Genomic DNA, 25,572 nt, shown 5'->3' with positions numbered 1-25,572 from the left:
ATGATGCGGGTAGTTAAATTTATTTAAAGAATCATATTCATGAATTCAAATACCTGATAATTTTATTGTAAATTTATTTTTCGTAAGAAAAAGCCAGTGCTTTTCGAGAGTTTGAAGACGGCCATAATTGAAAGTTCACTACTTGCTAAGCATAATACCAAAACCAGAAACTGTAAAAGAAGAGGTTCTTATCTTTGCACTAAAAAAATTCTGTATTTAAGTTGCCATAAACTATGTTAAAAGAAAAATGACAGATTTGGAAATATATTTGTAACATGCACAGCAGGCAAAAGGTTGTTTTCCAAATATAAAAAGATCTTAAAGTGGCTTAGGAGAAAGGTTAAATGTCCCCAAAACAAAATGAGCAAAGAACAAGAACAAATGAGTCACAAAGGAAGGAATACAAAGCGCCTGTAGATATGTGAATAGATATTCAGTCTTACTGGTAATCAAAGGAAAGCCCAAAAAAGAAAGAGAAGAAAGAAAATACCCAGTTGTCAAAGGTATAGGAAAGTGCTCAGACATCGTTTGGTGGAAGTTTAAATCTGTACAGACCCTTTTAGAGATAATTTGTTGTGTGTATTAAAATCATAACTGCATACCCTCTGATCCAGGAATTCCACCTTTCAGAATTTATCTCCAGGAAAAATTTGGATAAATGTGCAGAGATACACATGTGAAGGTGCCTGTTATAATAGTGGAAAATGAGAACCAAACTAAATATTTATCAATAGTTATAAGTAAATTATTTAATATCAACACGTTGGAATTCTATGGCAGGCATTTTTTCCCCAGTGTTTAAAATCGTTGTAAAATACAGCTTACATTCACCATGTTAAATTTACCATCTTAACCAATTTTCAGGTGTACAGTTCATAAGGTACATTCATACTGTTGTGCAGCCATCACCACCATCCATCTCCACAACTCTTCATCCTGTAAAACTGAATCTCTGCACCCATCAAACAGTCACTCCCTGTCTCCCGTCTCCCGTCTCCCCAGCCTCTGGCAACCACTCTTGTGCTTCCTGTCTCTGTGAGGTAGACTGCTCTAGGGACCTCATGTAAGTGGACTCGTGTAATATTTGTCTTTTGTGACGGGCTTATTTCATTTGGCATAGTGTCCATCCATGTGGCAGCGTGTGTCAGCATTTCCTTCCTTTTTGAGGCTGAAAAATATCATTAGGCATTTTTTTAAATTTAATTTTTGGGTGGGTAGTACATACATTTAGTTCAAATTCAAGAGGAGGGAGGGTTAGGAGGAGAGAAAGATGGGAAGTGGCTGGGAAGTGACTGCAGATGTATATGGGATTTCTCTTAAGGGGTGATGGCAGTGTTCTAGAATTACATAGTAGTGATCAATGTATAACTTTTAATATGCTGAAAACTGCTGACTTACACACTTTAAACTGGTGAACTTTATGGCATGTGTGAATTATGTCTCAATAAAACTATTATTAAAAACTTTTCAATGTCAGTTACACCTCAGTTAAAAAAATTTTTATGCAGAATATAATAAAGTTTTCTTACATGTTGTCCCCCAGTGATTCCAGTTCGTTCCTCCCTTCCTCCCGTCTTGCCTTTCTCTGTTCCCCCAAATAACCATTAATTATTACTTGTGTAACATTACAGAAGTATTTTTATTTCTTATGATATTTTTTATTTATAGTAAATAGTAAATATTTATTGTTCCCTCCCTTTTACCCAAAGTGGTAGCAAATTGAACACAGCCAAGCAGGCATCTCTGAAGTCTTTTCTCTTATTTTTAAAGGTAAAAATGTCCCTTTTTATTGATTACTTGCTTACTGTAGGGGATTTAGATAGTACAAAAAAGTATGAAGAAAAATGTAAAATCTACCCATACCCAGACACTGGTAATTGTTTGCATCCTTTTAGACTTTTCTCTGCATGTTTATACTTTTTAAAAATTAGAATCGCAGTCATCCTATACTTGCTATTATATATCTGCTTTTTTTACTCTTTTTTTTTTTTTCTCTTTTTTTTTTTTTTCCACACACACACACTGTATTTTATTTTTACAAGAGATAAATAGACTGACACCAAGCATTGTACATGGATGACCACAACAAATGCAACAATGATTGCAATTACCAAACATGAAACACACTCATACTATGTCATAATATTGACATTCAGTCCAGTAATCCTCCACTGTAACAGCTCCTTTACTTTGCAGTGAAAATTGATTTGTATATTCTTTGCCTCTGAGTCCTTGTGGGATTTTTGTTTTTTTAAATTCAGACAGAAAGTCACAAAAATTATACTCATCCTCATCAGTTCACTCAGTCCCATGTAATTAATTTTTTTTTTCATCTTGATCTTTTGTTAGCACTTTTATGAGTTCATCAGTTTTTCATTAAGAGTTCTGAAAATGCTTATTCATTCAGTTCAGCAGTACAGTCAGTTACCAGAAACCTGTACTTGTCAGAGTCTTTTCCATGAATTTCTTGAAGATGACACCCTTTTATAGGAACATATTTGCAAAATCATCAGAGTACACCCAGAACTGTCTGTAAATGACAAAAGACTTAAAAATGACCATGGTTAAAGATTTGATGAAAGTTCATAATAATGCAGTTGACAAGAAAATTAGTTATTTCTGAGATATACATTTTAAAGTAATAACTAGGATTATTACTTATAACATTATACCAGAACATATAAGATTTTTAGAAGTTTCCTGTAGTGTCTGAAACATTTATATTAACATATTTCCATACATATTTCCATACAAATACAAATATAAGATTTTTAGAAATTTCATGTAATGTCTGAAACATTTATATTAACATATTTCCATACAAATACAAATACAAGATTTTTAGAAATTTCATGTAATGTCTGAAACATTTATATTAACATATTTCCATACAAATAACCCAATGAAAGTTTAGTATTAGTTGTTTTGTTTGTTTTTTTATACTGCAGGTTCTTATTAGGCATCAGTTTTATACACATCAGTGTATACATGTCAATCCCAATCGCCCAATTCAGCACACCACCATCCCCACCTCACCGCAGTTTTCCCCCCTTGGTGTCCATATGTCCATTCTCTACATCTGTGTCTCAACTTCTGCCCCGCAAACTGGCTCATCTGTACCATTTTTCTAGGTTCCACATACATGCATTAATATACGATATTTGTTTTTCTCTTTCTGACTTACTTCACTCTGTATGACAGTCTCTAGATCCATCCACATCTCAACAAATGACTCAATTTCGTTCCTTTTTATGGCCGAGTAATATTCCATTGTATATATGTACCACAACTTCTTTATCCATTCGTCTGTTGATGGGCATTTAGGTTGCTTCCATGACCTGGCTATTGTAAATAGTGCTGCAATGAACATTCGGGTGCATGTGTCTTTTTGAATTACGGTTTTCTCTGGGTATATGCCCAGTAGTGGGATTGCTGGATCATATGGTAATTCTATTTTTAGTTTTTTAAGGAACCTCCATATTGTTCTCCATAGTGGCTGTATCAATTTACATTCCCACCAACAGTGCAAGAGGGTTCCCTTTTCTCCACACCCTCTCCAGCATTTGTTGTTTGTAGATTTTCTGATGATGCCCATTCTAACAGGAGTGAGGTGATACCTCATTGTAGTTTTGATTTGCATTTCTCTAATAATTAGTGATGTTGAGCATCTTTTCATGTGCTTCGTGGCCGTCTGTATGTCTTCTTTGGAGAAATGTCTATTTAGGTCTTCTGCCCATTTTTGGATTGGGGTGTTTGTTTCTTTGATATTGAGCGGAATGAGCTGTTTATATATTTTGGAGATTAATCCTTTGTCCGTTGATTCATTTGCAAATATTTTCTCCCATTCTGAGGGTTGTCTTTTCGTCTTGTTTATGGTTTCCTTTGCTGTGCAAAAGCTTTGAAGTTTCATTAGGTCCCACTTGTTTATTTTTGTTTTTATTTCCATTCCTCTAGGAGGTGGATCAAAAAAGATCTTGCTGTGATTTATGTCAAAGACTGTTCTTCCTATGTTTTCCTCTAAGAGTTTTATAGTGTCCAGTCTTATATTTAGGTCTCTAATCCATTTTGAGTTTATTTTTGTGTATGGTGTTAGGGAGTGTTCTAATTTCATTCTTTTCCATGTAGCTGTCCAGTTTTCCCAGCACCACTTATTGAAGAGACTGTCTTTTCTCCATTGTATATCTTTGCCTCCTTTGTCATAGATTAGTTGACCATAGGTGCGTGGGTTAATCTCTGGGCTTTCTATCTTGTTCCATTGATCTATGTTTCTGTTTTTGTGCCAGTACCATATTGTCTTGATTACTGTAGCTTTGTAGTATAGTCTAAAGTCAGGGAGTCTGATTCCTCCAGCTCCATTTTTTTGCCTCAAGACTGCTTTGGCTATTCGGGGTCTTTTGTGTCTCCATACAAATTTTAAGATGATTTGTTCTAGCTCTGTAAAAAATGCCATTGGTAATTTGATAGGGATTGCATTGAATCTGTAGATTGCTTTGGGTAGTATAGTCATTTTCACAATGTTGATTCTTCCAATCCAAGAACATGGTATATCTCTCCATCTGTTGGTATCATCTTTAATTTCTTTCATCAGTGTCTTATAGTTTTCTGCATACAGGTCTTTTGTCTCCCTAGGTAGGTTTATTCCTAGGTATTTCATTCTTTTTGTTGCAATGGTAAATGGGAGTGTTTCCATAATTTCTCTTTCAGATTTTTCATCATTAGTGTATAGGAATGCAAGAGATTTCTGTGCATTAATTTTGTATCCTGCAAGTTTACCATATTCATTAATTAGCTCTAGCAGTTTTCTGGTGGTAGTTTTAGGATTCTCTATGTATAGTATCATGTCATCCGCAAACAGTGACAGTTTTACTTCTTCTTTTCCAATTTGTATTCCTTTTATTTCTGTTTCTTCTCTGATTGCCGTGGCTAGGACTTCCAGAACTATGTTGAATAATAGTGGTGAGAGTGGACATCCTTGTCTCGTTCCTGATCTTAGAGGAAATGCTTTCAGTTTTTCACCATTGAGAATGATGTTTGCTGTGGGTTTGTCATATATGGCCTTTATTATGTTGAGGTAGGTTCCCTCTATGCCCACTTTCTGGAGAGTTTTTATCAGAAATGGGTGTTGAATTTTGTCAAAAGCTTTTTCTGCATCTATTGAGATGATCATATGGTTTTTATTCTTCAGTTTGTCAATATGCTGTATCACATTGATTGATTTGCGTATATTGAAGAATCCTTGCATCCCTGGGATAAATCCCACTTGATCGTGGTGTATGATCCTTTTAATGTGTTGTTGGATTCTGTTTGCTAGTATTTTGTTGAGGATTTTTGCATCTATATTCATCAGTGATATTGGTCTGTAATTTTCTTGTTTTGTAGTGTCTTTGTCTAGTTTTGGTATCAGGGTGATGGTGGCCTCATAGAATGAGTTTGGGAGTGTTCCTTCCTCTGCAATTTTTTGGAAGAGTTTGAGAAGGATGGGTGTTAGCTCTTCTCTAAATGTTTGATAGAATTCACCTGTGAAGCCATCTGGTCCTGGACTTTTGTTTGTTGGAAGATTTTTAATCACAGTTTCAATTTCATTACTTGTGATTGGTCTGTTCATATTTTCTGTTTCTTCCTGATTCAGTCTTGGAAGGTTATACCTTTCTAAGAATTTGTCCATTTCTTCCAGGTTGTCCATTTTATTGGCATAAAGTTGCTTGTAGTAGTCTCTTAGGATGTTTTGTATTTCTGCGGTGTCTGTTGTAACTTCTCCTTTTTCATTTCTGATTTTATTGATTTGAGTCCTCTCCCTCTTTTTCTTGATGAGTCTGGCTAATGGCTTATCAATTTTGTTTATCTTCTCAAAGAACCAACTTTTAGTTTTATTGATCTTTGCTATTGTTTTCTTTGTTTCTATTTCATTTATTTCTGCTCTGATCTTTATGATTTTCCTTCTGCTAACTTTGGGTTTTGTTTGTTCTTCTTTCTCTAGTTTCTTTAGGTGTAAGGTTAGATTGTTTACTTGAGATTTTTCTTGTTTCTTTAGGTAGGCTTGTATAGCTATAAACTTCCCTCTTAGAACCGCTTTTGCTGCATCCCATAGGTTTTGGGTCGTCGTGTTTTCATTGTCATTTGTCTCTAGGTATTTTTTGATTTCCTGTTTGATTTCTTCAGTGATCTCTTGGTTATTTAGTAACGTATTGTTTAGCCTCCATGTGTTTGTCTTTTTTACGTTTTTTTCCCTGTAATTCATTTCTAATCTCATAGCGTTGTGATCAGAAAAGATGCTTGATATGATTTCAATTTTCTTAAATTTACTGAGGCTTGATTTGTGACCCAAGATGTGATCTATCCTGGAGAATGTTCCGTGCGCACTTGAGAAGAACGTGTAATCTGCCGTTTTTGGATGGAATGTCCTATATATATCAATTAAATCTATCTGGTCTATTGTGTCATTTAAAGCTTCTGTTTCCTTATTGATTTTCATTTTGGATGATCTGTCCATTGGTGTAAGTGAGGTGTTAAAGTCCCCCAGTATTATTGTGTTACTGTCGATTTCCTCTTTTATAGCTGTTAGCAGTTGCCTTATGTATTGAGGTGCTCCTATGTTGGGTGCATATATATTTATAATTGTTATATCTTCTTCTTGGATTGATCCCTGGATCATTATGTAGTGTCCTTCCTTGTCTCTTGTAACATTCCTTATTTTAAAGTCTATTTTATCTGATATGAGTATAGCTACTCCAGCTTTCTTTTGATTTCCATTTGCATGGAATATCTTTTTCCATCCCCTCACTTTCAGTCTGTATGTGTCCCTAGGTCTGAAGTGGGTCTCTTGTAGACAGCATATATATGGGTCTTGTTTTTGTATCCATTCAGCCAGTCTATGTCTTTTGGTTGGGGCATTTAATCCATTCACGTTTAAGGTAATTATCGATATGTATGTTCCTATGACCATTTTCTTAATTGTTTTGGGTTTGTTTTTGTAGGTCCTTTTCTTCTCTTGTGTTTCCCACTTAGAGAAGTTCCTTTAGCATTTGTTGTAGAGCTGGTTTGGTGGTGCTGAATTCTCTTAGCTTTTGCTTGTCTGTAAAGCTTTTGATTTCTCCATGGAATCTGAATGAGATCCTTGCCGGGTAGAGTAATCTTGGCTGTAGGTTCTTCCCTTTCATCACTTTAAGTATATCATGCCACTCCCTTCTGGCTTGCAGAGTTTCTGCTGAGAAATCAGCTGTTAACCTTATGGGAGTTCCCTTGTATGTTATTTGTCGTTTTTCCCTTGCTCCTTTCAGTAATTTTTCTTTGTCTTTAATTTTTGCCACTTTGATTACTATGTGTCTCGGCGTGTTTCTCCTTGGGTTTATTCTGTATGGGACTCTCTGCGCTTCCTGGACTTGGGTGGCTATTTCCTTTCCCATGTTAGGGAAGTTTTCGACTATAATCTCTTCAAATATTTTCTCTGGTCCTTTCTCTCTCTCTTCTCCTTCTGGGACCCCTATAATGCGAATGTTGTTGCGTTTAATGTTGTCCCAGAGGTCTCTTAGGCTGTCTTCATTTCTTTTCATTCTTTTTTCTTTAGTCTGTTCCGCAGCAGTGAATTCCACCATTCTGTCTTCCAGGTCACTTATCCGTTCTTCTGCCTCAGTTATTCTGCTGTTGATTCCTTCTAGTGTAGTTTTTATTTCAGTTATTGTATTGGTCATCTCTGTTTGTTTGTTCTTTAATTCTTCTAGGTCTTTGTTAATGATTTCTTGCATCTTCTCAATCTTTGCCTCCATTCTTACTCCGAGGTCCTGGATCATCTTCACTATCATTATTCTGAATTCTTTTTCTGGAAGGTTGCCTATCTCCACTTCATTTAGTTGTTTTTCTGGGGTTTTTTCTTGTTCCTTCATCTGGTACATAGCCCTCTGCCTTTTCATCTTTTCTGTCTTTCTGTAACTGTGGTTTTTGGTCCACAGGCTGCAGGATTGTAGTTTTTCTTGCTTCTGTTGTCTGCCCTCTGGTGGTTGAGGCTATCTAAGAGGCTTGATGGGAGGCTCTGGTGGTGGGTAGAGCTGACTGTTGCTGTGGGGGTCAGAGCTCAGTAAAACCTTAATCCACTTGACTGTTGATGGGTGGGGCTGGGTTCCCTCCCTGTTGCTGTGGCGGTCAGAGCTCAGTAAAACCTTAATCCACTTGACTGTTGATGGGTGGGGCTGGGTTCCCTCCCTGTTGGTTGTTTTGCCTGAGGCAACCCAACACTGGAGCCTACCCGTGCTCTTTGGTGGGGTTAATGGCAGACTCTGGGAGGGCTCACGCCAAGGAGAACTTCCCAGGACCTCTGCTGCTAGTGTCCTTATCCCCACGGTGAAAGAGAGCCACCACTTGCCTCTGCAGGAGACCCCCCAACACCAGCAGGTACGTCTGGTTCAGTCTCCCCCAGGGTCACTGCTCCTTCCCCTGGGTCCCGATGCACACATTACTTTGTGTGTACCCTCCAAGAGTGGGGTCTCTGTTTCCCCCAGTCCTGTCACAGTCCTGCAATCAATTCCCACTAGACTTCAAAGTCTGATTCTCTAGGAATTCCTCCTCCCGTTGCCGGACCCCCAGGTTGGGAAGCCTGACGTGGGGCTCAGAACCTTCACTCCAGTGGGTGGACTTCTGTGGTATAAGTGTTCGCCAGTCTGTGCGTCACCCACCCAGCAGTTATGGGATTTGATTTTACTCTGATTGCGCCCCTCCTGCCGTCTCACTGTGGCTTCTCCTCTGTCCTTGGACGTGGGGTATCCTCCTTGGTGAAGTCCAGGGTCTTCCTGTCAATGATTGTCCAGCAGCCAGTTGTGATTCTGGTGCTCTCGCAAGAGGGAGTGAGAGCACGTCCTTCTACTCCGCCATCTTGGTTAATCTCCTTTTTTTACTCTTAATATGTTGTAACTGTAGTTTTTATCAGTAAATATAAATCTACATTTAAAAAAATTGATGCATAGTATTAAACTGGGTGGACATTTCTCATTTACTTAACTCATCACCTATTAATATCCATTTAGGTTGTTTCTAATTTTGTCGCTGGTATAAACAACAGTGAGCGTCTTTGTACACTTGCCAGATCGTTTCCTTGAGATATTTACTGCTGTTTTGCAGTTTGCCAAAAATTTTAAACAATGTCTGTTTTAACATATATGCCACAAAGATTTCAATGATATTATTAGCTCTGTGAAAAGATGGTGCAGGCATTTATAGCCTCACTTTAAATATGAGGAATCTGAAACCCAGAAAGATGGCAATGTGTTCCAAATTAGGTTGCTCTTTAGTGTGAGAGCTGGAACTAAAACTCCTGTCTTCTGATTGTGGGTTAGTTTCCTTCCACTGCGGCACACTGCCAGACCTTGAATACCTTGAATACAAAGGGTGATTTTCTATTGTTGCTTCTTCATTTCTAAAAACATGATTCTTGATGTAACTTCCTTTTAGGTTCTCTGTATAATGTTCTAGAATTTATCCATTCAGATTAAAGGTTCATATACCTTCGTTAGGGATACAGGCTAAAGATATACCCTCTGGAACATTTTACTAGCTTATCTGCACTAACATTTTCATTTAATTACTCAAATTACTCACTTATATTGTTATCTTCTTCTGTATAAATAGCACACACAGCCTCAGTTTTTTGTGTTTTGTTTTTTGTTTTTAAAGCTTCAAGTTATCTAATTACCTTTGGGTACTAGCTTCAGTGGGCTGCGAGAATTGCTTTAATTCGAATGCCAGCTCTGTCACTTACTGTGTGATCTTGGGGTGAGTTATTTAAGTCTCTGTGTGCCTGGTGTCATCATCAATAAAATTCAAATAATAGTACATGTGTTATAGTGAGGATTAAATGAATTAACACATAAGGAGTGCTAAGCACATTCTGGCATGCACTCATATGTTTATTATTTAATGTGCTAACTTAATTGTAAAGCACTTAAAAGTCATTTTGTATTTTGCCATCCTTTGTGTTTTTTGGTGAAATTTTTTGTATGATGTGTCCATATTCCTATAGGTTTCCCCTGCCTTTCCCCACTCCTCACCTTCAGTTCCGTGTAATACCTTCTGCTAATCTTGAACAGTGTCTTTATTTAGTCAAGCAAAGTGAGGAGCTGCCAGACTGACCTTGTTTCCTGTTGGTAATAAACACAAATTAAATTACTGACATTTTACAGATTATCTCAATCAGTTTTAAAGACAGTGTAAAACAGAATAATGTGAATCCTCATTTGCTAAATGCAGGGTTCTGAGAGCTGTGGTAGCTGCTTTCTCATTCCCCGTAGTCTGCTTTGTTTCTGCTACTTGAGGAGGAAAGCTCATTTGGGTTTTCTTTTTTGTCTTTATACCAGCACATGCAAATGACAGTCCAGGCTCTCCACGATGAATTGCGGATCCAGAGGGACCTGAACCAGCTGTTTGAACAGGATAGTAACAGTAGGACTGGTGAGCCTTGCGTGGCAGAGCTGACGGAGGAGAACTTTCAGAGGCTGCACACTGAGCATGAGCGGCAGGCCAAGGAGCTGTTCCTCCTTCGAAAGACTCTGGAGGAGATGGAGCTGCGGATTGAGACTCAGAAGCAAACCCTGAACGCTCGGGACGAATCCACAAGAAGCTTCTGGAGATGTTGCAGAGCAAGGGGCTTTCTGCTAAGGCTACTGAGGAGGACCATGAGAGAACAAGGAGACTGGCAGAGGCAGAGATGCATGTCCACCACCTCAAAAGCCCTTTGGAGCAGAAGGAAAAAGAGAACACTCTGTTGAGAGAGGTGAGTGGCCACTTTCTCAGTTGTTATGACTGTCTTTTTTTCCTGAGTAGTCAGCATTTTGACCTAGATAAATTTATATGCTCTCCTGAGCTAGTGCAAGGGAATTTCTTCTTTCTTACCTAAGTTCTGCACTGATTTCTGTTCTGATTTGCTGTCTTGTATGAGATGACATTGGCTGGCATGTATACTGGTTTAATACCTTTCTGGGGTTTTTTTTCCCCCTCCTGATTTCTGTAGACTCATTTTGTTGCTAGAGGGGCACAGAATTTTCTTGATTTGTTCCTCATCTATTGATTTGTTCATAGAGACACACACAACAAAACCAGAATTAAAGTAGCTGACTACTGCTCAATTTTAAAATATTAATAATTGAAAGTAAGCGATTCCCTCGGTTTCGGTGTGCTTATAAAGTCCTAGGCAGCAGTAATGGATGTTTGCCCTGTGGTTTCCATGGAAACTGTTGCCTTGCTGTAAAAGATCCGTGATAAAAATTATTTGCTGCCCTGGAGGCACAGCTAGAGGGAATGATACAGAGGTATGCTGTCACTTATTTTTAGAGAGGAAACTCAGACTTTAGCTGACCACTGTGTCTACTGATAATTTTTCACTTTTCTATGTAATGCTTCATTTTAAGAAAGCTTAAGTGAAGAATTCATCTTACATTGAATTAAAAAAAAATGACAGCTCTACTTCTCTATATGAGGTCAGAGTCTTCAGATAATTTTCACATTTGGATAGGGGGAAAAAAAATCTCAGAACTATTTTAGTGCCAGTCTGAATAATCCCTTTTTTAAATGAAGGGTGAGGAAGGAGGTTAAAAGCAGCAAAACAGCGACTCCCCTGATGATGGCGACGGTCTGTATCTGCTCTCTGCAATATGGTAGCCACTGGCTGCATGTGACTGTTGAGCAGTTGAAATGTGGTTCGTGTGACTGACGAACTGAAATTTAAATTTCATTTAAATATAACTAATTTAAAATTAAATTTAATTAATCAGATTTAAATTTAAGTATCTCTGTGTAGGTAGTGGCTACTGTATTACGTAGTGCAGCGATGCATAATGCAGGTAATGTTACTCGCTTTTCTTAATAATTTGTCTTGAACATCTTTCTTTGTCAGTACATGTAGAGTTTTGTAATTTCAGTTGAATTTATAATGTTCTGTTGCATTTATTTATATTTCTTACTGTTGAACATTTAGACTACTGTTAATTTTTCATTATTATAAAACTGTGCTGCACTGAATATCCCTAACCATATATCCCTGTACATTAATTTTTTTCTTTAGTGTAAATTTCCAGAAATGAATTTGCTCAGGGTGTGTACGTTTTCAAAACTCTGAATATCAGTCTTGTCTCCCAGAGTGATTGGACCAGTTTATCCTCCCAGAAGCATATACTGTATTTTTACGGTTAATCTGCAGCTATGTGCGTTACAATCTTCAAATTACTGGACTGTATTGTTTTAGAAAATTTTCTATCAACTGCTGTGTTGTAGGCACCATCCTGAGTTTCTTTCATTTTACTTTCAAGAGTTTATATTTTAATGAGGTAACCTGGAGCCTGGCCATAGAACATTGTAAGAGAAGGTGTAATCATCTCAGATAGCATGCAGCATGAAAACCCTACCAGCATCGTGATGAACTTTGAATGTTACGTTTCTACTCCTTCTGTTCTGAATATTTCAACCTGTGCCCATTTATTTTTGAGTTTTGGAGTTACTAAATAGTGAATAGTTAAGGATTATGGAAAGCCACAGTGTTATTCTGGCAGAGGACAACCAGCAATATGGTGAATTTGAACAAGTAGTAGGAAAAAACATGAATTTAAGACTAATTTTGAAGTAACAAGCTCTACAAATATTAAGTCCCACTTCTGAACATAATGTGGAAAGAAATATAGGCCTTGTTGGTTGTATCAATACACAATTCCAGTTGCCATTAGTAATGTAGCGTCATCTTACAGGAAACACAGTCCTATGGATTAAAATTATTTAAGAGCAAGTAGAAGTGATTGCTTCATGAACACATGTTTAGAATGCTGGTTCTCCTTTCTTTGTCTCCTACTTGCCTTCAAGACTTAGCGCAAATTGCAGTTCTTCTGTGAAGTCTTCCTTGTGCAGCTCTATACATATATGTAGATGAGCCAGTAATATTATAGTATACTTCCATGTGTGTTTCTTCATTGTTCACTTAATTTTTTGCACCAAGGATGTGTGTGTGTGTGTATATATATATATATATATATATATATATATATATATATATATATATGAAATTTTATCTTGTCAGTGTCTTAACAAATGCACAGTGGGTACTCAAGAAATGTTGGTTGAATAAGTTGAAATGTAGGGAAAGAAGTTTAAGCCTGGAGCTTACAGAAAGAAGGATAGCTTTTCCAATTCTTTTTTCTCCAGTGTGACCACTGGATACTAAAACCTAACGAAGGTTAGAAAACAAACTAAAACCCCAAACCAGTTTTTCTTATGAGTTTAGGTATAGAAGTTATAAATAAGATATTGGCAGATAAAATCAGCATTATGATAAAAGGATAATATTCTGACCAAAAGGAGTTTATTCTAGGAATCCAGAATGGCTCAATATGTCATTCACAGTTATAATTTGTAATAGGTGAAAGGAAAAGATAACCTCGTAGTGTTTGATAGCTATCTCAAAGACGTTAGATAAAATGTTAGACACTTTGAAAACTAAACCAAATGAACTAAAAATAAGGATGGAATGATACCTTTATAGCATGATTTAAATAAAACTCAGTAAATATGTATTATAAACATATTTTAAACTAGTAGCCAGAATTGCGCTTACTCTGACGTATACTAAGACGCATCCATTAAAGTTAGGGAGCGGCAAAGATACTGTTCATCAGTATTTACATTATTCTGGAAGTGTTAGGCAGTGCTGTTAGATAAGGAAAATGGAATAAATAATATCAGTAACGACAATGGAAAGGATAGGGCTAAATTTTCATTACAATGTAGATGGGAACATTAATATAAAGATGCTGCTTTCCCCCAACTCTGTGAATTTAGTGTAATCCCAATAGGAATATTCTTGACACGTGCCCAAATGATGTTGCAGTTTCTTTGCAAGAAGAACAGTGCGGGGACACTTGTTTAAGCAGCTCATGATATATGTGTTTTGTTTTTTTTTTTTAAGATCTTATGTGGCCAATTTACTAGTTTTCATTTATTTATTTATTTATTTTTGGCTGTGTTGTGTCCTCGTTTCTGTGCGAGGGCTTTCTCCATTTGCGGCAAGTAGGGGCCACTCTTCATCGCGGTGCGCGGGCCTCTCATCATCGCGGCCTCTCTTGTTGCGGAGCACAGGCTCCAGACGCGCAGGCTCAGTAATTGTGGCTCACGGGCTCAGTTGCTCCGCAGCATGTGGGATCTTCCCAGACCAGGGCTCGAACCCGTGTCCCCTGCATTGGCAGGCAGATTCTCAACCACTGCGCCACCAGGGAAGCCCCGATATATGTGTTTTAAACCCAGTGACATTAAAATCTGTGGTACTGGCACAGTAATAGATAGCTAGATTGATGAGACAGAATAGAACCCAGAAATAATATAGTTTTAAGCATATGATACATGTTTGGGAATAATCGCCATCTATTTGGAAAACAGTACATAGTTACATCAAATTAAGTTCTAGATGAAATAAAGAGCTACTTGTTAAAAAATAACAACACTAGAAGAGAATGTAAGAAAAAGGTTTTAATACAATCTTGAGACAGGAAAGAATCTTTTATTGCTATAGCAAGAGGCTTAAACAATTAAATTTGTGTATGTTAGAAAATACAGGTAACAGAAGCTAAAATGGTAATTTGGAGTAAAGCTTTGTAACATGTGGCTTGACTGTTTCGTTTCCAGAGTGACAAGGTGCTAGAGGCACTCGGCACAGCCTTTCTTTGCTCATTACTCAACAAACATCCATTGAGCTTCTAGAATGTATGTGACCCTGGGATACACGCTGGGTATACATTTTCCATGTCAGAACACATGGTCTGTGCCCTCCTAGAACTTAAAAATCTGGTGAGAGACAATAAACATAATTATGAGAGGAAATAAATTAGTTGAGTCTAATTATGTTGGGAGAGGGGATAAACAGGGTAAGCATCTTTGAGGAGGTGCCCTTTAAGGGAGATCTGAAGAAAGTTGAAACAGTCTTGCTGAGCATTTGGGTAAAATCATTTCATGAAGAAGGTTAACAGTTTCAAAGGCCGGATGAGAAGTTTTCAGGAGACAGCAAGGAGACTAGAGGACAAAAGCATATTGTCTAAGGGGAAAACAGGCATGAGATGAGAGGTTGAAGAGGTAGCCAGGGCCAGAGTCATTCATTGCATTCATCAGATATTTATTGGGCACTAACCCATGTGCAGAGCACAAGGAAATATAGTAGCAGTGAACAAAACAAAAATCCATGCCCTCTAGGAGACAAAGCACTTGCCTTCAGGATCCCTGCAGGTAATGCAACAATTTTATTCAAAGTGCAAGAGAAAACTGCACCAGTGTTTAATCAAGGGAGTGATCTAGTTTAGCTTTTAAAATCTACTCTGGCTGTGTTGAGAATAAATGGGGGAGGGAGAATTACGAGTGAACAAGGAAGTCTAATAAAGAACTTAACAACTCTAGGTTGGGTGAGTGGTGACTTGAAATGGCTATTGTGCATTATATCACTAGTGTGTCAAGAAAGGCAGAAAGAATTGAGAGCTGGCAACACTGGGATATCCATAGATTTTATTATTATTGGATTATTGTCCATCTTTTAAAAAAGCGGGCTTTCATCAATTCCAAGACTCATAGTTTTCCCCATCTCAACAGTATGAAATTGAGTTAATAAGTCTTATCCTTGATGGCATCTTAAAATCTCTGTCACCAAGGCCAGAGTCCTGCTTGATTTGTTTGCCTGTGTACTCACAAACAGTTAACAGCTGCTCATTTTAGTCAATGTTGTGAGTATTGTTGCTATTTCTCATGTTAACTTTAGCTGTTGTTCAGTATGTCTTCAGTAATATTATGCTGTGAACCAGCATTGAAACAGTTATCGGTATGGAGAAAGTTATAAAACAGTTCAAAATGATATATGATTAAACTTTACGGTTAAATAAGTAAAAAAGGGTCTTGCAATCAGTATAAAATAAAAATTCTGAATGATAGAAGCTTGGGTCATGGTTTATTTGGAGGCATTTCCTTCTTTTCTTTCCAGCACATTAAACAGTGGTTTACCTTACAATCAGTGGCATCTTAGATTTGATGAAATACAGTAACATTAAAATGGCATTCATATCCAGGAACATTTGTGATTAGTTTTCCATTTTGTTTATGAACATGATTCTGTAGATAGCAGGTAAATAATTCCCCCAAATAAAAGCCAAAGAAGAAAAACAAAAATTAAATTAAGCATTGTATTTTCTGTTTGTACTGAAATTACATTGTTACGTGACTTATTGTTAGATTTTGTATTGTTTACTGGAGTGCCTTTCCTTTGATGGATAGAAGCGTGAAGACATCTGTTGGACACATACTGAACTACAGTCAAGACGTGGTTAGTGCCTGGGGCCAGGCGTATGGAGTTTTAACAGGCTTTACAGGTGATTCTGTGATACACCAAAGTTTGGTTCTCAGTCTGTTGGCAGAACATACCTGAATTGGCTATGGAATTTTTGGATCGGCTATCCATATGCATACCAAGCATTGTCTATAGGCTGAATAAATATTTCAGTTCTATACGTGCTCCTGTTTTTTTGAAATGTAGATCCTATTGTGATGAATAAAATAATTTGTTGGGAATTCCCTGGCGGTCCAGTCGTTAGGATTCCGTGCTTCCACTGCAGGGGCCACGGGTTCGATTCCTGGTCGGGGAACTAAGATCCGCATGATGCACGACATGGCCAAAAAAAAAAAAAAAAAAAACAGAAATTAAAATACTAATTTGTTTTAAAACATTTACACGTATGTTAATTTTGGTCTCTATAATATTTTAGTCAACAAACCTTGTTTAGTGCAACTGCTCTCATGTTAAGATTTGCAGCAGTGTTTGAGGTTTAAAAGCCCTACTCTTAATCTACGGATTCAATGCAATCCCTGTCAAACTACCACTGGCATTTTTCACAGAACTAGAACAAAAAATTTCACAATTTGTATGGAAACACAAAAGACCCCGCATAGCCAAAGCAATCTTGAGAACGAAAAATGGAGCTGGAGGAATCAGGCTCCCTGACTTCAGACAATACTACAAAGCTACAGTAATCAAGACAGTATGGTACTGGCACAGAAACAGAGATATAGATCAATGGAACAGGATAGAAAGCCCAGAGATAAACCCACGCACATATGGTCACCTTATTTTGATAAAGGAGGCAAGAATATACAGTGGAGAAAAGACAGCCTCTTCAATAAGTGGTGCTGGGAAAACTGGACAGGTACATGTAAAAGAATGAAATTAGAACACTGCCTAACACCATACACAAAAATAAACTCAAAATGGATTAAAGACTTAAGTCTAAGGCCAGACACTATCAAACTCTTAGAGGAAAACAGAGGCAGAACACTCTATGACATAAATCACAACAAGATCCTTTTTGACCCACCTCCTAGAGAAATGGAAATAAAAACACAAACAAATGGGACCTAATGAAACTTCAAAGCTTTTGCACAGCAAAGGAAACCATAAACAAGATGAAAAGACAACCCTCAGAATGGGAGAAAATATTTGCAAATGAAGCAGCTGACAAAGGATTAAACTCCAGAATTTACAAGCAGCTCATGCAGCTCAATATCAAAAAAACAAACCACCCAATCCAAAAATGGGCAGAAGACCTAAATAGACATTTCTCCAAAGAAGATATACAGATTGCCAACAAACACATGAAAGAATGCTCAACATCATTAATCATTAGAGAAATGCAAATCAAAACTACAATGAGATATCATCTCACACCAGTCAGAATGGCCATCATCAAAAAATCTACAACAATAAATGCTGGAGAGGGTGTGGAGAAAAGGGAACCCTCTTGCACTGTTGGTGGGAATGTAAATTGATACAGCCACTATGGAGCACAGTATGGAGGTTCCTTAAAAAACTAAAAATAGAACTACCATACAACCGAGCAATCCCACTACTGGGCATATACCCTGAGGAAACCATAATTCAAAAAGAGTCATGTACCAAAATGTTCATTGCAGCTCTGTTTACAATAGCCAGGACATGGAAGTAACCTAAGTGTCCATCAACAGATGAATGGCTAAAGAAGATGTGGCACATATATACAGTGGAATATTACTCAGCCATAAAAAGAAATGAAATTGAGTTATCTGTAGTGAGGTGGATGGACCTAGAGTCTGTCATACAGAGTGAAGTAAGTCAGAAAGAGAAAAACAAATACAGTATGCTAACACATATATATGGAATCTAAGAAAAAAAAAAAAAGTCATGAAGAACCTAGGGGCAAGACGGGAATAAAGACACAGACCTACTAGAGAATGGACTTGAGGATATGGGGAGGGGGAAGGGTAAGCTGTGACAAAGTGAGAGAGTGGCATGGACATATATACACTACCAAACGTAAAATAGATAGCTAGTGGGAAGCAGCCGCATAGCACAGGGAGATCAGCTCGGTGCTTTGTGACCACCTAGAGAGGTGGGATAGGGAGGGTGGGAGGGAGGGAGATGCAAGAGGGAAGAGATATGGGAACATATGTATATGTATAACTGATTCACTTTGTTATAAAGCAGAAACTAACACCATTGTAAAGCAATTATACTCCAATAAAGATGTTAACAAAAAAAAAAGGTGTCAGATATGGGGATATATGTATATGTATAGCTGATTCACTTTGTTATAAAGCAGAAACTAACACACCATTGTAAAGCAATTATACTCCAATAAAGATGTTTTAAAAAAAAAAAAAAGCCCTATTCTTTAACTAGGTTCTAGGCTAGGAATTTTGGCTCTAACATGTCTGAGGAATGCCCATCTGTATCTTTGGCAGTTGTCAGGTAAGAGCAGAGGAGGTTAGAGGGAAGAAAAGAGAAATAAACATATATAGAAAAAAAATAGAAACCTTGGACAAAGAGTAGGAAGAATTAAAAAAGAAAAAAGGTCCCTAGTTAGTTTTCCCTTTCCTAGTGATTTTGGAAAGTGTGAACAGTTGCATCGCATAACTTACTGATTCAGGTTATCCTTCCTCATCTTTTTTTTTGTTGTTGTGTCATTTGTACCTCATTTCCATTTTGACAGGAAGATATGTTTTCTCAGAAGCATGCTGTTACTTGAGATGGTGAAGGGTCAAAGTGCAGTGCTGTCTGACAACGGCGGAGTTGAGGTACAGGAGGAGTAGTGAGGGTTCCTTCTTCACTTCTCCGTGTGGAGTCCAGTAAGCCCAGAACTTGTGTGGAGGATTGAAATCTGCTGAAGGGACGTCTACCCTTGAACCAAGGGTGCTGGAGGCTAAAACCTGAAACTTGAAAGAAAGAAATTTCAGACATAAGTACTACTTTTCAGTCACAAATGCTCCTTTCTCTCAGTTGTGTAAGTAAATGTTGACTTACTTTTAAAAAGAAACTACTAACAACGGAGAAATTTTGTTCCTAACTTGTTTGTTTTCTTTCTCTAGTCATTATTCTTTATTAAATCAGTGAGGGGAACTGAACACATTTTCTACCGTGTACCACAGTTGACAGTATAACAAGATCCAGATAATTCTACCTGTATAAATCTCTGGGCTTTCTTTAATTTGTGTAGAGTGAAAATTTTCAGGCTAAAAAGAGCGAAATAAAGCAAGCACTAGCACATTCGGCTTCTTACACTTGTCTGAATGGTACATTCTTTTTTATTCCCAGAGTCCTCTCCCTTTATTAACGGTGCAGGAGTCAGAGGCTCGATGTGCTCTCTGGGAAAGGGGAGTTGGTCAGCCCACTGACTGCAGGAGGTGTTCATGATGAGCTTTAATGCGCAGGCCTTTGAATGGAGATCTGTTAGGACTGATAGGTTTTACAAGCTCTTAACAGGAAAGCTTTATGCCTGCGAATGGTTTAAAGTGCACCCTAGTTCCTTAGCAGAGGAGGATTTTTTTTTATTCAAATGGATTTCTTTCCTTATATATCGCTGATAAGCTTGCTAGAGTTTAAAATAAAATTGTAATAGTTTCACTGTAAAGCATTTGGAAATTTCCCTAATATCTGTGTGCCCAATTAATCACCTGTTTACAGTGTAGGGAATAGATTCAGTGTGGACAGACTGGAGGCTGGGGGGTAACTGATGAGTTTGTTGTTTTAACGCAGGTGAGAGGTGATTATGGCCTGAACTAATGTGTTCAGATTTTGTCCTGGATTAATGTGTTCTGCATTTTACTGTCTTAATGAAGTGTTTTATCTTGCAGGGGTTAATTGTGGATTAACTCGATCCTTAACGAGACTTGCTTTTACACTCTGTTGGCTCTAGTCTAGGTAGCCTTCCCTCCAGGGCTAGACTGTCTCTACTCCTAAGACGTGGCCTTTCTGGTGTCTCTGCTCAGTGCCTCTGATGTTCTCTCCACTCTGGCTCTTTGGAGCTTGAATTCTTCCCAGCCCCATGTGAGTTCAGGTAGTTGCTCAACTCATAGCTCTCTGGTAGTTGTTCTTTGACACTGTGGAGTCTTTCCCTGTACCTGCAGGCTTAGTATTTGGTCAAAGACTCCAGGGGACCCCTGTCAGATCAGACACTGCTGCTTTTCTGGCTGGCTTCTTCCTCTGTGTCATTCTGCTCTGCACATTTCTCCTGTCTTTGGGACTCTTACCCACTGCTCTGTCTTCTGAGCTCTGCGGGACTGCTGTTTTCTGTTTGGTCTTCCTCTCCCTGCATCACATATTGGATAGCAAGTCCGGACCATAACCTTGTTAGTTTCTCTTCTCTCAAGGATCATACTCCTGTGCTGCTTGTTTTCCAGTTGCTTTATGCATTTTTGTCTAATTTTAACATAGTTTATGACAGGAGGGCTAGTCTTCTATCTGTTATGATCAGATTGTGTTGACCTTGTAGAGGGTGAGAAGTAAATAGGAAACTCGTTGAAGGATTGAAAACAGACTATTGCCGTGATTTGTTGATGCTTTATCTAGAGTACACCATTGCTTTCTTTAAAATGGACATAGGAAATGAAAGGAAACTTAACTCGAGGCTGTTGTAGTAATCTAGGCTCAAACTAGACTGGAACTGGAGTGAAATGATAAATGCAAGAAATCTTTTGAAGCTGGAACAATTAGGACCTGCTCTAGAAGGTGGTAGGAAGTGAAGATGTGGGAGGGATGAAAGGAGACACTGTGCTGTTTGGCTTGAACCACCGGGAGGGTAATGCCATTTAAGGAGATGGGCGAGACTCATCAGTCTTCAGAGGAGGGGCTAGGTTAAAGAGGAGAAAATCACGAGTTTTGTTTTGGATGAAATAAGTTTGAGTGACCTAGTAAACATCTATATACATGTCAAATGGGCAGAGCAGAGGGCAGGGCTAGAATTTCACCAGCACTGTTCAGATGGAAAATATCCATCTGTATTCTCTGCCATCACTAGGGGCTGTACCAGGGTACTCTGGAAGTACTGGCTGACTCAGAGACATTCCCAGAATCTGACAAGAAAATAGCCTGAGGAGGTCTGGTAACTTCAGGGTGATCCTTGAAGACCCTAACTGTGATATTCTGCCATCTCCTTTCTTCCTTTCTGATCCTGAACGCACTGACATTTGGATTGAAAAACATAGCCATGTTTTTCTGCCGTTTGCTACCTGTAGACTGTTTAGAAAACTTGTTCAGCAGTCTTACCTTCTTTTTTTATCTGATTGTAGCCCCTCTGGAGAGAGATTTCCATCGTAGGTAGCCCGGTGGTTGTTGCTCTGGGGGAGGATGCTATGCAAAGGAGGTTGCCAACACAAATGCTTTCAGTTGTTTTGTGCAGTGCGGACTGTGGCTACTTTGATTCCTCCTTTTTCTTTTTTTTTAAATAAATTTATTTCTTTTTGGCTGTGTTGGGTCTTCGTTGCAGTGCGCGGGCTTCTCATTGCGGTGGCCTTTCTTGTTGCGGAGCACGGGCTCTAGGCGCGCGGGCTTCAGTAGTTGTGGCTCATGGGCTCTAGAGCGCAGGCTCACTAGTTGTGGCGCACGGGCTTAGTTGCTCTGCGGCCTGTGGGATCTTCCCGGACCAGGGCTCGAACCCATGTCCCCTGCATCGGCAGGCGGATTCCTAACCACTGCGCCACCAGGGAAGTCCTGATTTCTCCTTTTAAAAAGGGACTATTTCTAATCCCCTTTTTGGATTGTTTGGAGTTCTGATAATATGTCTTGGAGTCCTGTGGAAGAGTGACACACAACCTGGGGATGTGCTGGAGCTTCACCTCTTGTGGTGGCTGGGGTCTCTGTGACTTACCGTGTATAACCAGGTGTGCAGAGACGGGGACCCCCCTGTACCCCTTAGCCTGAATGCAGTCTGTGTGCTCCCTGGTCCGCAGGGAAAGGTCAGGAAGACAGAAAGTGGATCAGAGTGTCTTACAAGGCCGGGGTAGTCATCTTTGCATGTAACTACTACTCCCTCGCCTCTCCACTCCCCTCTTGAAAAAATGAGAGTGAAAAGGAGGGCACTTACTCTCTTTTTTGCTTCTCTTGTATAGGAGATGCATCGGAGATTTGAGAATGCCCCTGATTCTGCCAAAACTAAAGCTCTGCAAACTGTTATCGAAATGAAGGTAAGTGAGAACTTCCTAAGGAATCTTATGTGTCATTTCACATTTTAATGTGTGAGTTTAAGAAAGTGGTATGTAATTAATAGTTCGCTCATTTTGTAGACTGAGAAGAAATAGTAAGACTTAATGAAAATGACACATTAAAAGAACTTCAGTTTCGTTTCCTCTTGTCCAGCATTTCTTGGAGTCAGCTGTTCTCAAACCTTTTGATATCAGGGCCCCTTATTCTCTTAAAATGACTCATTTCATTTGTTTTTAAGAAAATGTCCGCCAAATACCAAGTTTGTGTGTCAGTTCTTCTCTCGAGTTAAGAATAGGGTTCCGTGAAAAAAGTACCTGATTGGGCTTGCAGCTCACAGAGCACCCAGAGCTGTCCTGGGAGCAGCGTCACACCCAGGTGCAGCAGCCGGGCCTGGCCCCTTCCTGTGTCGTCACACAGCATGGTACAGAGATACATACTCAAGGGCTGAGCATATGAAAAGTCACCAGGGACATTCCTAAGTGAGCCAGTGTTTTAAAAATGTTCTTTCTTATTTTTCTTTTTTGTCTGAGAGTGCTGACACTGAAGAATACACTGACGGCTAGCACGGTTTGGCGCTGTTGTCCAGAGGCACGAGCGCTTTTGCCTGTCCTTTATACCTTTAGTGCACGTGTTAACACAGTGGAAAAGGCACATAAAGTCATAGTATTATTATGAAAATAGTTTTGACTTCTCAAAAGGGCTAGGAGGCACCCCCAGGCTTTCACGGACTATACTTTGAAAACTTCTGCTTGAAGTTACTGAGTAGTTAGAAATCTTTAGGCTGAACGTTATGGTGATTGGTGACTAAGCGCTTGCCTTCTGTGTTAAATTGCCTGGATTCAAAACCTGGCTTTATTTAACCAGTTGTATGACATAGAACAAGTAACCTAACCTCTCCATACCTTAATTTCTTTATTGATAAATGGTGATAACAATAGTACCTATCCCATGGGTTCTTTTGTGGTTTAAATTAGTTAAAACAAGTAAAACACTTTAAACAGGACCTGGCACATAGTAAACATTCAGTCAGTGTTAGCTGCTATGCTATTATTGTTTTCATTAACAACATATTCCTTCTTGCAAGAGCTAGAAGACTCTTACAGGTAGGGACCCCTCCCTCTCCCCCTCCTGCCCTCTCTGTCTCTTTTTTTAACTTCTTTGTATCCCCTAAAAAATTTGACACGGTGTTTTGCATCATGTGCCTTCATTTAATATTTGTTGATGTGGCAAGAGTCTTTAGTTTTTGGTATATAAATAGTTTTATGTAAATAGATGCTTCTCAAGTACAGTTATCAGAATGGTTCTCTTAATTTAGAAGATTTCCTCTTAAAACTTTGTTTTTATTGTTGTATACATCTTTATTCTCACTGGGGAAAGGGTTTACCAAACAAATACCAAATTAGTGGATTCTGGGTTCTTTATAGTTAAGACAATTCATAGTCTTGAACATAATCTTGTAAACAGCCTCTAGAAAGGTGTAATTACATATTCACATTTCCCACAAGTTTCTTTGTGCATGTTATTTCCTGATCCCTGTTGGAACCTAAAAACACACGAGTGTACCTGTGTTCACAATTATTTTGCTTGCCTTTTGATGGCACAGGGAAGTGTACTGGTTTTAACTGGCAATAGATCTATTTTAAGTTGTGTTAACCTCCAGCCATTCTGCTAAGAAGCAAGAGACTGAGATTCTGGTGGCCCAGTGGGGTCAGGTGGATGTTATGTTGAAATTGCAGATGCAAGAGCTGAGATGCTGAGAGTGTGGCATGAGCTTGAGAGGATCATGAAGACCTAGACTGGTCTTTGGGGGAAATGGGAAAGGAGGTGATGGTGGACAATAAAAGAGCCCAGCTGTCTTCAAGGTGACGTAATATTCTTTTCTCTCTCCTCCTCCTCTCCCTCCTCCTTTCTCCCACTTTCTTCCCTCTGCTTCCTTCTCCCTTCTCTAACTTCTTCTTTTCCCTTTAGCAGTGGAGGAGCAGGGAGGAATTACTGGACTGCTGTAGGGTTAGAGTTTTGCTGGGTAGATATGGCAGAATTACCGGGATGCAAGTGAGTTGAGGGTGGAGGTGAAGGAGTAGTTGGGATGATGAGTCCAGGAATGTAGCCTGGATAGGAAGGAAGAGAACTCAGAATGGATGGACAGGTTGGGAGAAAATGTAGAAGTTAGGGAGGTGGAGGACTCTGTGAGATACAAGAGCAGCAGTTAATGTGAGTGACGGTGTGTCAGGCCTGGGAGGAGAGGCCTGGGTGATGTGGTCTTGTAAACTGGATAGCTAAAATGGACCGGAGGATGAGGGCGTTGGCTTTACGGATGTCAAGGAATTCGGACATTGAAATCCTGGGATTATGGCAAGAGTGGCATTTGAAGGAGAGATCTATTGTCAGCCGGGTGCTGAAGACTTCTTCAGCGGGCGGGAGTGACGGGGAAGCCCCTAGATGGCAGCCGTGCGGAGGGAGAGTGAAGAGGAGTGTGAGCTTTAAATGGGAGCAGCATGGAGGAACCTGGAGGATGCCCACACTTCTCCCTGCCACTCTGTGATGCTGGTGGATTAGTGAACTTCAATGGAGAGCGTTGGGGGAAATTATATCCTTCGGGAAAGCCTGGGTTTACTTAGAGCAGGGAGACAACTTTTGAAAAAAAGTTGAGCATTTGGGAAATTTAACAAGGAAAAGAGGATTTCAGTGGACTCAGTGGGGTTGGTTGATTAATGATGGGAGACCCAGGGCTGGGGAAGTATAGAGTAGTAAGATGATAAAGAATTTATTTATTTAGTTATTATACGTTCTAGGAGTAAGAAACCTCCTTGGAAAGGGCTGTCCTCAAATAAACCCAGCCTGAGTACTGGTCGGTGCTACAACTAGTCCAACATATCAGGCGTTAATTTTCTGGCCTCATCCCAGAAAGTAGCCTGGCAGGTTCTTTTTCTGCCTCATGGCTTTCAGAGCTGCAGTTATGGTCCCCTTTTGGGTGCAGATTTTATGGTGCATGATTTGATAGTGAGTGTCTGATTTGGTCAAGAGCTGCCTCTCTGTCTGTGTTGGGCTTTTCAGATAGTGCATTTGAAGCC

The 25,572-nt window shown here is 39.0% G+C and overlaps 1 protein-coding gene and 1 long non-coding RNA gene across 2 annotated transcripts in view; one reads left to right on the top strand and one right to left on the bottom strand.

Moving 5' to 3' along the window:
• The window catches only part of LOC130706696 (uncharacterized), a 57,335-nt gene that overhangs the window by 24,744 nt on the left and 7,019 nt on the right, over positions 1-25,572 (top strand). Inside the window, exon 4 of the mRNA XM_057539399.1 lies at positions 22,408-22,482. Coding sequence (XP_057395382.1) covers positions 22,408-22,482 — 75 coding nt within the window. The remainder of the gene's footprint in view (positions 1-22,407; positions 22,483-25,572) is intronic.
• On the bottom strand, positions 14,468-19,287 carry LOC130706697 (uncharacterized). Its single transcript, XR_009006860.1, has 2 exons — positions 18,995-19,287; positions 14,468-16,637 (listed from the first exon to the last, which is right to left on the bottom strand). It is a non-coding gene; the product is annotated as an uncharacterized LOC130706697 (long non-coding RNA).

Source organism: Balaenoptera acutorostrata, unplaced genomic scaffold, assembly GCF_949987535.1.
Source record: "Balaenoptera acutorostrata unplaced genomic scaffold, mBalAcu1.1 scaffold_996, whole genome shotgun sequence".
NCBI lineage: Eukaryota > Metazoa > Chordata > Mammalia > Artiodactyla > Balaenopteridae > Balaenoptera > Balaenoptera acutorostrata.
The sequence above is the reverse complement of the archived record's forward strand: the minus strand, read 5'-3'. Positions and strand labels throughout refer to the sequence as shown.